At 44.8% G+C, this 12,465-nt stretch overlaps 1 protein-coding gene across 2 annotated transcripts in view; it reads left to right on the top strand.

Moving 5' to 3' along the window:
- Positions 1-10,486, top strand: part of LOC109914522 (putative adhesion G protein-coupled receptor E4P) — a 93,967-nt gene extending 83,481 nt beyond the window's left edge. For both annotated transcript variants that reach the window (XM_048617941.1, XM_048617940.1), the window contains 4 exons: positions 516-607; positions 715-883; positions 2,476-2,597; positions 9,597-10,486. In XM_048617941.1, coding sequence (XP_048473898.1) covers positions 516-607; positions 715-883; positions 2,476-2,597; positions 9,597-9,630 — 417 coding nt within the window. In that variant the 3' untranslated portion in view covers positions 9,631-10,486. The remainder of the gene's footprint in view (positions 1-515; positions 608-714; positions 884-2,475; positions 2,598-9,596) is intronic.
- Positions 10,487-12,465: the final 1,979 nt, after the last annotated feature.

Here is a 12,465-nt window from a genome sequence, read left to right as displayed (position 1 = left end):
CATCAACTTTCCTGCTCCTCTGATGCTGCCTGGCCTGCTGTGTTCCTCCAGCTCCACACTGTGTTGTCTATGCTGTTGGTAGTGGTGGTCATCACTAAAATCTCAGAGGACCCTCTTGTTAGAGAGAGATGTCTGATGGGGGTTAACCTGACAGTTGGCATGCCTCGGGGAGAGGTGAAGTTGAGACCTTTGTTGTAACTGTAGCTGGTGCAGGAATTGACCTGATGGTATTGGCATCTCAGGCTAGCTGTCCAGCTAACTGAGCTAACCAGTGCAACCATCTTAGGCTGTACCTGATCAGAAAGAATGCTTGAAATAGTACAGAGGGGACTTTACCTCTGTCTTTGGCCTGGGAGAACTTGATGACAGTGCAACGAAAGGCAATCAAATGTTCAAACCCATCAGATGTCTTACCTGAGATAGGACGTCTGTTCTGAACCAGATTATTAAACGGGAGAAACAAAGTCGAGATGTTCCTTATCCACAGCTTAACTGAAACTTTCCACTGTTTGCAGATTAATATGGTTTTCTACAGCATAACTCTGTTCAAGTTGGCAAGGAAAATGTCCTCCATTCAGAAAGACGCACCTAAACTGAAGAAGTTCAGGTATGTGTGGCATTAGAATACCGGCCTGGATAAAAGATCTGTCTCTCCAAAGCTAATATGACCATGAAGACTTAATTTGTTGCTGCTTTCCTTTGTTCTGCTCCCAGGTCATTCACAGTGGCAGCAATTGCTCAACTATTTGTCCTGGGCTGTACCTGGATATTTGGGATTTTCCACTTTCAAAAAGAAACTATCAGCATGGCTTATATATTCACCGTCATCAACAGCCTACAAGGGGCGTTCATCTTTATTCTTCACTGTCTACTCAACAAACAGGTAGGAGACCGTCGCTGCCCAGGCAATGCCAATCAATGCAGTCTGCAGCTGGCCTTCCCTCATTCCCACCCCTCATATCTCACACAGTGCAACCCTTTTCCAATGTATTTATCAACGTTTCTGTAAATCACATTGCACCTCTTCCATGTCGACACTGTAACACTCTGATATACCCCACAAACCTCTGTAAGACTCTAATGTACCCCACACCCCTCACTGTAACAGTCGCTGATATACCCCACACCCCTCACTGTAACACACTCTGATATACCCCATACACCTCACTGTACTCTCTGATATACCCCACACCCCTCACTGTAACACACTCTGATATACCCCATATACCTCACTGTAACAGTCTCTGATATACCCCACAGCCCTCACTATAACACTCTCTGATATACCCCACACCCCTCACTGTAACTCTCTCTGATATACCCCACACACGTCACTGTAACACTCTGTGATATACCCCACACACCTCACTATAACACACTCTGATATACCCCACACCCCTCACTGTAACACTCTGTGATATACCCCACACACCTCACTATAACACACTCTGATATACCCCACACCCCTCACTGTAACTCTCTCTCTGATATACCCCACACCCCTCTATTTCTCAAACAATAGCCTTATCATTGCTCCATGCACTCCCCTCGATTTTGCATTATGTCACTTTCCTTGATTCCTAGTCATTTCCTGTCATGTCATTTGCATTCGTATGTTTGGAATTCCCTGCTTTATGTTGCCTTCTTCCTGAGTTGGAAATAGTCAAAACCATTCAGTTTGTTGATCCTTTGCCCTGTCAGTCTCTGGCCTATTCAGTCCCATTTCCCTTTCCTCATGCTCAATGTCTCTTTTACCTTCATCCAATCAGCTTAGGGAAAATGGCCATTCATCCCAACTCTCCTGTACTGGACTGCCCCTGTTCCACAGGAACTGTGGTCAATTCCTTTGACTTTGGTTTGATTGATTTTAAAGTTGGTGTTGGAGACAATGAGAATTTTATGTTACACAATGTGTTGTTAATGATCAGGAATGTGATTTGTACAGTAGAAATAGATTCACTAGCAATCTTTGAAAGGGAATTCTTGCTAGGCTAACAGAGCATGGTCTAGTTAGATAGTGCCTTTTAAGTCTCTGGCATGATGGACTGAGTTGTAAGATCAAGTCCCCATGTCTTACCAAAGCATTGGCCTGCTTTCCTCACCAAAGGGAAACAACAGGTGGTGGTTAAGCCTGAGGGTTACCACGCCTCAAGCGATGGAAGAGGTTGGGGATGAAAACCCTTTATGGTAGCCTCAGCCAGTGTGGGAATGTGGGAATGTGGGAATTGAACCCATGCTGTTGGTATTACTCCACATTGGAAACCAACTATCCGCCCAACTGAGCCAAACCAACGCCCACCCCCTCAATGATGTCATTGCATCAACATAGCCTTCTGTTCTTTTCTCCCTCAATGTGTCTCTTGCTTCAGGTGTCTACCTGCCCTCAAAGCAATGTTTCAATTCCCTGGAACTTTCCCCGGGAGTCTCCATCAGTCTAACGGGTAGTTAATGGAACCATTTTGTTTTTTTCCAAAGGTGAGGGATGAATACCGGAAATTGTTCCCATGCTGCTTAAAGCCTATCCTGTACTCTGACTTCATGCAGACATCCAGTGTCCCAATGGTCAGCCTGCAGTTGAAGAATGGCTCAACATACAGGTTTGCTTCTCCATTGTCATGTCTCTTTTCTGTGTCTGTACAATAGCGCCTCCCGCTGAGTGTGGGTGTGACCTGCTGTTAACACTGGTCATGTCTGCAGTGATGCTGGATTTGCCTCAGAAAGGCAGCCAACATCATCAAAGACCCTTCCCACCCGAGTTATAATCCCTTCCAACCTCTTCTATCAGGCAAAAGATATAAAAGCTTGAACACACGCACCAACAGGTTTAAGAACAGCTTCTTCCCCACTGTTGTTAGATTTCTGAATGGACATCTCAAATTTTAAATCTAATGTTAATCTCACTCCTTGTGCACCTTCTCTACAGCTGTAACATTGTATTCCTCACTCTGTTCTATTACCCTAAAGCACTTTGTATGGAATGGTCTGCCTGTACTGTAGGCAAAACAAAGCTTTTTACTGTACCTAGGTACATGTGACAACAATAAATCAAATCAAACCAAAAAGTCCTTAACTACCTTATCACTGCCTTGGATCAGTTGGTGGTCCCTTTTTCTCAGAGCCAGCCAGCTGGAGACGTAAGCCCTATGGCAGAGAGCCATACTTAAACTGACAGTGCAGTACAGCCCTGAGGGAGTGCCGCATTGTCAAAGGTACCATTCTGTTCCTTCTCAACTCGCCAATTCTGCTCTTCCCCAGGCAGGGGGGAAACATCCAATGTCATCATTTCAAATGAGTCAAAGTGTTGTCCTCAGCCATTGAAAATAATTGACTGTGTTGCCAATACGGGAGCTTGCTGTGTACAAATTGTCTACCGCAGTTCCTCTACTTCACTTCAAAAGTGCATTGCGTGCAGTGCGGCACTTTGGGACGTCCTGAGAGGCGCTACATGAATGCTGATTCTCCGGAAAAACTGGACGTGGGGCCGTGTTTTTTGTGTGCAGGAAAACCTGACTCTGCCTGTCAGTCAATGACCCCTTCCTCAGCGCTTGGCTGAGGGAGCTGGACATAGAATCAAAGCATGATTACAGCAGGAAAGGAGGCCATTCGACACTTCATCTCTCTGCTTCCTCTCTCTCTCTCTCTCTCTGTCAGTTAGTCCCATCTCCCTGCCTTCTCTCTGTTTCACTGCAAATTGTCTCTCACCTGGGTAACATTAGTTTTGAAAGCCAGGACCATATTTGTCTCCACCACAGTCTCAGACAACGCATTCCTGGAACCTAACCACATGCTGGTCAAGTCTACTTTTCCTCATGTTACCTTTGGTTCTTTAAGCATTCACCTTCAATTATTGAACCATCTGATGATGAGAACGGTTTCTCTCTGTCTGCCCTGTCTATCTCCCTCATGGTTTTGGGCTCTATGAAGTCCCCACCCAACAATGTCTTGTCTAAGGAGTTCAACTCCTGCTCTGCTAGTCCTTCTTACATTGCCGACGCTTTGGTAGAACCAAGCCAGCTCCACGGAGAGCATCCTACAGAGGGAGTAGACTGTCCTGAGACACAGCTTTTACAATTCCACTGTTGGATGTAGGTCATGAAAGTGAGGAGTACTTTTCCCCAGGGCAGGGGTGTCCGAAACTAGAGGGAATAGGTTAAGGTGAGAGGGGAAAGATTTAAAAGGGACTTAAGGGGCAACTTTTTCACACAGAGGGTGGTGCGTGTATGGAATGAGCTGCCAGAGGAAGTGGTGGAGGCTGGTACAATTACAACATTTAAAAGGCATCTGGATGGGTATATGAATGGGAAGGGTTTAGAGGGATATGGGCCAAATGCTGGCAAATAGGACTCAATTAATTTGAGATATCTGGTCAGCATGGATGTTTTGGACTGAAGGGTCTGTTTCCGAGCTGTATATCTCTATAACTCTAAGTGATATCCTAAGGATACAGCATGCCCCCGAGGGCTCTTGTGGAGCAGTGGTAGCATTCCTACCTCTGGGTTAGAAGACCCGGTTTCATATCCAACCTATTCCAGAGATCATAGAGTTAGGCTAGCCCTTCAGCCCATTGAGTATGCACTGACCTAGCTACACAAATCCCAATTTCCAGCACTTCGCCATAGCCTAAATGTTGCTACAGCTAAAGGTTCTGAGCCTCAGAACATGGTCAGCATGGGCTGTCTGGACTGAAGAGACTGTTTCCACGCTGTGTGACACAATGACTCAGCTACCCTCCCAGGCAGTGCATTCCAGACCCTCACCACCCACTGGGTGTAAAGGGTTTTTCTCAAAGTCCCTTTAAACTTCCTGCTCTTTGTCTTAAAGTTATGCCCCTTCATGATTGACCCTTCAAGCAATGGGAACAGATGCTATCCATCCACCCAGCCTATGTTCCTCATAATCTTATACACCTCTATCAAGGTCCGCACCCCTCCTCAACTTTCTCTGCTCCAAAGAAAACAACCTGAACTTATCTGGCCTCTCTTCATGGGTATGTCTGAACAGGTTGGTTAAAAATGGTCAGGCTGTTTGGCAGAGTGGCTCAGTGGTTAGCAGTGTTGCCCCATAGCACCTGGCACCCAAGTTCAATTCCAGCTTCAGGTCACTGCCTGTCTGGAGTTTGCATGTTCTCCCCATGTCTGTGTGGGTCCTCTCTGGTTTCCTACCACAGCCCAGAGATGTGTATGGTGGCTGGATTGGCCATGCCAAATTGCCCTGTAATGTGTAGGCTAGATGGGTTAGCCATGGCAGGTGTGGGGTCACAGGGAGAGTGCGGGTCTGGGTGGGATGTTCTTCAGAGGGTCAATGGGCTGAATGGCCAGCTTCTACACCATAGAGATGCTATGAGGTCCGAAACGAGTCGATCTCCAGCATGTCAGTGACTTCTTCTGGCCGCACGGTAATATTGTTTGGAGTTCCCTCGGCTCCTCCCTCATGATCAATCTTAAAGTGATAATTGGGGCCATTCTATTACTCTACTGATATGTCTGCAATGTCACATAGGGGAGGGTAAAGGTACGCAAGTGGTGCCAGACGAGGTGGATGAGATTAGTTGAGAATTCTGGGATCGGCCCCTGCACGTGCAAGATGCCAGATGGATTGGAACCAGAGTCAGTGAAGCAGTAATATTTAACACTGACTGTGACAAGGGGAATGGGGAGAGAGAAGGAGAATGGTGTTGAGACAAGTGAGCAGACTGAATGGAGGAGCAGGCTCGAGTGGCCATACAGCCCACTCTCGCTCCTGTTTTCTGACACTTCTTCGAGAAGATAAGCAATATCAAAGTTCCCAATCTATCTTCCTCAAATTGTCAGTTCTGCCCTCCCCAGGTGGAGGTGGAGAACATACAATGGCTTTGTTCCGAAGAGCTGGCCTTAGCTGCTAAGAAACAAAAAGACCATGTTGCCACTTTTGAGAGGTGGCTGTCAGCAAATTGGCTGCCGCGGGCCCTCCACTGCGATGGTAGCTTCACTTCAAAAGCATTTCAATTTGCTGGTCAACATCAGAGGAGCAAGAAAGGTGACATTTTGGGTCTGGACCCTTCCCACAGACCCGAAACGTCAGTTTCCTGCTCCTCTGATGCTGCCTGGCCTGCTGTGTTCATCCAGCTCCACACCTTGTTATCTCAGACTCCAGCATCGGCAATTCCTACTATCTCAATTTGCTGGTCAGCACTTTGGGATATGCTGAAAGGCGCTGTGTAAATGCAGTCGGACGTGGGGCCAGTTTTTTATTTTGCCCGGGCAAACCTGACTCTGCCTGTCAGTCAACGTTCCCTCACCTCTATTATCCGTGACGTAGAATTGCAATCTGATTACAACAGGGAAGAAGGCCATTCAGCTCTCCCAGGCCTGCTATTCAAGTGGTATAATGGGATTACTATCTATCGTGTTGATTGAGTGCATCATTAGCGAAGCCAAATGACAGCGGATGACTTGTAACTGGGACTCGAGAGAAGGTTCCGCCTCTGTAAATAGTCAGTAAACATTTGCTAGTTACCATCAACGTGGCTTCTAGCTCCCTTCTGTCAAACTGAAGACTCTCACAAGAATGATATAGACAATGAGATCAAGGCTGACCTAACTTTGGCCCCAACTGTTCTTTCCTGCTTGCCGTACAACTGGAATACTGTGAATAGTTCCGGGTCTCCTGATCTAAGGAAATGTGTATGACATTGGAGACAGTCCAGAGAAGGTTCACTAGATTGATCCTGGGAAAGGAGGTCTTATGAGTAGAATTAGCTAGAATTCATTGAAATTTAGAAGAATGATAGACAACCTTATTGAAATATACAAGATTCCACTCTGGGTAGATGGTTTTTATCCCCTGGTGGGAGAGTCTAGAGTGGGAGGAAGGATATTACTAAGCTGGAGAGCGTTCAGAAGAGATTTACCAGAATGTTGCTGGGAATGGAGGATTTGAGTTATAAGGAGAGGCTGGATAGGCTGGGACTTTTTTCACTGGAGCGTAGGAGTTTGAGGGGTGACCTTATAAAGGTTTATAAAACCATGAGAGATATAAATAAGGTGAATAGCAGGTGTCTTTTCCCCAGGGTGGGGGATTTCAAGACTAGGGGGGAATATTTTTTAAGGTGAAAGGAGAAGGATTTAACAAAAACATGAGGGACAATTTTTTTTACACAGAGCGTGGTTCGTGTGTGGAATGCACTGCCAGACTAAGTGGTGGATGCGGGTAGAGTTACAACATTTAAAAGACATTTGGATAAGTACATAAATAAGAAATGTTTGGAGGGATATGGGCCGAGTATAGGCAGGTGGAATTAGTTTAGTTTGGAATTGTGGTTCGCATGGACTGGTTGGAACGAAAGGTCTGTTTCTGTGCTGTATGACTCTGTGACTCTAATTTATTGAAAGAGCATAATCAATTAGGGTTAGGGTTAAGATTAGGGTTAGGGTTCGAGTCAGGGTTAATCCTACCACAAACCCATTTAGGAAAGAGATGAGGAGGAATTTCTTCTCTCAGTGAGGAGTGAATTTGTGAAATTCTTTACGACAGAGTGGTATCAAGCCTGGATGATTAAGTACATTTAAGGCTGAGATAGATGGATTTTTAATCAATAAGGGAATCGAGGGTTATGGGGGGAAAAGCAGGTAAGTAGAGTTACGGATTATCAGATCAGCCATGATTTCATTAAATGACAGGACCTGTATGCTCCAATATTTTATGGGTTTATTTCAGATCACAGGTAACTGGAACATGAGGGAAGAAGGATCTGTTAGGATGCTGCTAACACCAGTCTGTCTAAATAATAAATAGTCACTTGTTTTCAACTCCCTTAGTAATGGCACCCAAATCATCGAATTACACAGTACAGAAGAGACCCTTCAGCCCATCGAGTCTGTATTACCCAAGTCCAATCATAATACTGATACAGTCAATGAGATCAAAGTGAGCCTGATTTTGGCCTTCACTTCCTGCATGTGTTCTCTATAACTCTTGATTCTCTTGTCAATCAAAAATATGTCTAACTCAGTCTTGAAGTTTGCTGGGGAAGAGAATTCCAAATACTAGGGATCCCACGAAAGAAAACACATCTCCACACCTCAGCCTTAAATAGGAGACCCTAAATTTTTAAACTGTGCTTCCGGACTGCCCCTCAAATATCATCTTAGCGTTCAGCGCACAGATGCCTTTCAGGATCTTTTATGTTTCGAAAAGATCACCTTGCATTCTTCTAAATTCCAATGAGTAAGGGGCCCAAACTGCCTTCATAAACCAACTCTTTCATCAACAGCATTATATTATAGAGTCATAGTGTTGTATAGTATGTCCAACTCATCCATGCTGACCAGAGATCCCAAATTCATCTAGTCCCATTTTCCACCATTTGGCCCATATTCCTCTAAACCCTTCCTATTCATGTACCCATCCAGATGCATTTTAAATGTTGTAACTGTACCAGCCTCCACCACTTCCTCTGGTAGCTCATTCCATGTACACACCACCCTCTGTGTGAAAAAGTTGTCCCTTAGTTCCCTTTTAAACCTTTCCCCTCTCACCTTAAACCTATGCCCTCTAGTTTTGGATTCCCCTACCCTGAGGAAAAAGCCTTGGCTATCCAGGCCCATCATGATTTTATAAACCTCTATTACATCATTCCTCAGCTTCTAACACTCCAGGGGAAAATAGCCCCGGCCTACTCAGCCTCTCCCTATAGCTGAAACCTTCCAATCGCAGCAACATACTTGTAAATCTTTTCTGCTCCCTTTCAAATTTCACGACATCTTTCCTATAGCAGGGAGACCAGAACTGAACTCAGTATTCCAGAAGTAGCGTCACCAGTGTCCTGTACAGCCGCAACATGACCTCCCACTGACTCACTGCACTGACATAAGAACATAAGAACTAGGAGCAGGAGTAGGCCGTCTGCCCTTCGAGCCTGCTCCGCCATTCAACAAGATCATGGCTGATCTTTTCGTGGACTCAGATCCACTTACCCGCATTCTCACCGTAACCCTTAATTCCTTTATTGTTCAAAAAAAATCTACCTTTTCTTTAAAAACGTTTACTGAAGTAGCGTCAACTACTTCACTGGGCAAGGAATTGCATAGATTAACAACCCTCTGGGTGAAGAAATTCCTTCTCAATAAAGACCAATAAAGACAAGCATGGTAAATGCTTTCTTCATCACCCTGTCTACATATTTCCTTACAGCAGGACACAATTTTGAAGCTCAGCAAAATAAGTGGATCACTCTAAGTAATCCTAAACTTAACCCTCAAACACCCTTGAATGGAATGCTAACTCCGCTTTCTGTCTCCACAGATACTGCCAGACCTGCTGAGCTTTCCCAATGATTTCTGTTCTTTTTTCTGACTTCCAGCATCTGCAGTTTTCATCCTTTTCTTTTCCCTCTCAAGGAGCCTTTCCCAATGGGTTTTACATGGAGTTGGGGTTTAATTCATTTTCTAACCTTCGAGGGGAAACAGTGCTCCCCTATTGAGTCACTGTTCAGGGAGGCACATATTCAGTTTTAGTGCCGTGCAGGCCAGCTCCTGGGGGCCATAATTGCGAACTTCAGGGGAAAAGGAAGACCCACTTGTAGCGGGATCTAACCCTGTTTCTCTCGGTTGCTCTAGAACAGAGACCATCAGCTGTCACAACGCAGCATGAACAACCTCTCCCCATCAGTACATCCGGAGAAGGGACTACCATGCACTTTATTGCCAGGATTTCGCTGGGCTGTATCCTCGCAGGGAATACGTTGTGGATCTTCCACTGGGATGCTGTTTCTGAGTATTCCCTAACAATGGGCTGAATGATTTGTACACTGACAGAAACCATTGCATGAAGGAACGATTAGAATTGAAATGAACCTGTGTCCCAGCGTAAGAAGATCCATGTTTGACATGTGCATTCAACATCAATGAAGTCTTTCAGTGGGACACCTCTTTCCGTAATGTGTTGGGAGTATTTTGCATTGTACAGTAAGTTTACCATAAGCTATTGAAACTTCATGTCCAATGTGTTTTTTTGAAATGTCCTAAATGGTTCCAGAGGAACACACCTGATGGCTAGTCCTGCCTCTGGAGTTCTGCGCTGCCATGCTTTATTATCCTGACATTTTAAGTTATATTTTCTGCCAGCACTTTTCTCAACTTTGTAAATAAACGTGTAGAAATCTAACGGAGGTGAACTTCTGAACTGATCGCCATTATTTCCATCAAGGCAATAGTGCTGCTGTGGTAATGTCACTCACATAGAGGGCTGGGTTAATATTCAGGAGTTTAAATCCCACTATAACAGCGAGTTGAATTTAAAATTTGATGAATAAATCTGGAATTGAAAAATATTCACAGTAATGGTGACCGTGACTTACCATCTGTTATTAACCTACCGCTATGCTGTTGTCAGGGGAGGCAATGGTCATGTGGTTTTATTGCTCGGCTATCAATCCAGGAACTCAGCTGGGGATCTGGGTTCAAATCCTACCACAGCAGGTGGTGCAACTTTAATTCATTTTTTTTAACTATATGGAATTAAGAATCCATTGCAAATTATTGGAAAAATCCATTTGGTTCACTAATGTCCTTTAGGGAAGGAAACTGCCATCCTTACCTGGTCTGGCCTACATGTGACTCCAGATCCACAGCAGTGTGGTTGATTCTTAATTGCCCTCTGAAATGGTCTAGCAAGCTATTCAGTTCAAGGGCAACCAGCGAAGGGCAGTAAATGCTGGCCCAGCTAGCGATGCTCATGTCCCACAAGCGAATAATGAAAGAAACCCATCTGGTTCATGACTGTCCTTTCAAGGAGGGAAATCTGCCACCCTTATCTGGTCTGCCTCACATGTGACTCCAGACTCACTGTAATCTATTTCCCTCTTAGCTGCCCTCTGAAATCGAACAACAAGGTATTCGATTCAGGAGTAATTAGTGACAGGTAACAAAAGCTGGCCTTGCCAGAAATGCCAATGTCCCTTTTAAAGGATTTTCCTTCAAAATATCAATAATCCAAAGTTGGCCGGGGCGTGTGTTCCTGGTTACCAATCTCTGAACCCTGCTGGAGGCTTGGTTCAGCTGACGAAGCTAAACTCTCTGGGTAGCTCCTATCATTCCAGTGCTGCTCAAATAGAGGGCTATTTCACGTCATTGCACCCACACTGAAATGTCATACAGCCGTAGAGACAATACACCTTCAGTCTAACTCGTCCATGCCAACCAGATATCCTAAACTAATCAAGTCCCATTTGCAAGCAATTGGCCCATTTCCCCTAAACCCTCCCCATTCATATATCCATCCAGATGTCTTTTAAATGTTATAAATTGTACCAGCCTCCACCACCTCCTCTGGCAGCTCATTCCATACACGCACCACCCTCTGTGAAAATGTTGCCCCTTAGGTCCCTTTTAAATGTTTCCCCTCTCACCTTAAACCATTTTCTGAAGAAGGGTCTAGACCCGAAACGTCAGCTTTCCTGCTTCTCTGATGCTGCTTGGCCTGCTGTGTTCATCCAGTTCTACACCTTGTTATCTCTTAAACCTATGCCCTCTACTTTTGGACTCCCCTATCCTGGGGAAAAGACCCTTGACTATTCACCTTATCCATGCCCCTCATGATTTTATAAACCTCTATTAGGTCACCACCTCAGCCTCCGACGCTCCAGGGAAAATAGCCCCAGCCTAATCAGCCTCTCCAAAACTTCTAACCCCGGCGATATCTTTGTAAATCTTGTCTGAACCCTTTCAAGGAACAACATCGTTCCTATAGCAGGGAGACCAGAACTGAACGCAGTATTCCAAAAGTGGCCTCACCAATGTCCTGTACAGCCACAACATGACCTCCGAAAACCCTGTATGCAATGCACAGACAAAAAACTACAAATTTATTCCATATAGATCCTGTAATTAAAGAGAGCTACAGTTTGTGCATCTGCAGTCTGGACCATCAACAAAACATTTTACAGATTCTGAAACATACAATTGAGATGGCATGGAGTTAATATAAATAAAATTGATTAATTTTAAGCTTTATAAAGCTTTTTTTTTTGTTTCTTGGGATATGGGTATTGCTGGCTGGGCCAGCGTTCATTGCCCGTCCCTAATTGCCCTGGAGAATGTGGTGTTGAGCTGTCTCCTTGAACCGCTTGCAGTGAGTACACACACATGCAATGCTGTTAATGTCCCACGACTTTTACTCAAAACACTGACAGAATATACAACAGCAACATGACTTCTAATTATAATCTGATCAGTGTCCTAAATGTACCGTGTGGTTTAACTGTGGAACTGTTCATCTCAAGACGGTCCTGGGCTTAAACCCTGATCTATTAATGAATCATGTCCAGGTTTGTAACAGCTGCACTGAAACTGACCTGGAACAGAAAGAGAGCTATGTCGAGTTTTCAGCTAAGTATAGGTTCAGGCTTGTTTGCTGGTGTGATCTGTCTCGCAGCTTTGTATACTTTTAAGAAACATGGTGTAATCACTGCATTGTAGTTTGTGACTT

The sequence above is a fragment of the Rhincodon typus genome, chromosome 38, assembly GCF_021869965.1.
Source record: "Rhincodon typus isolate 14 chromosome 38, sRhiTyp1.1, whole genome shotgun sequence".
Classification (NCBI taxonomy): domain Eukaryota; kingdom Metazoa; phylum Chordata; class Chondrichthyes; order Orectolobiformes; family Rhincodontidae; genus Rhincodon; species Rhincodon typus.
This window is presented reverse-complemented; position numbering and strand designations above follow the sequence as displayed.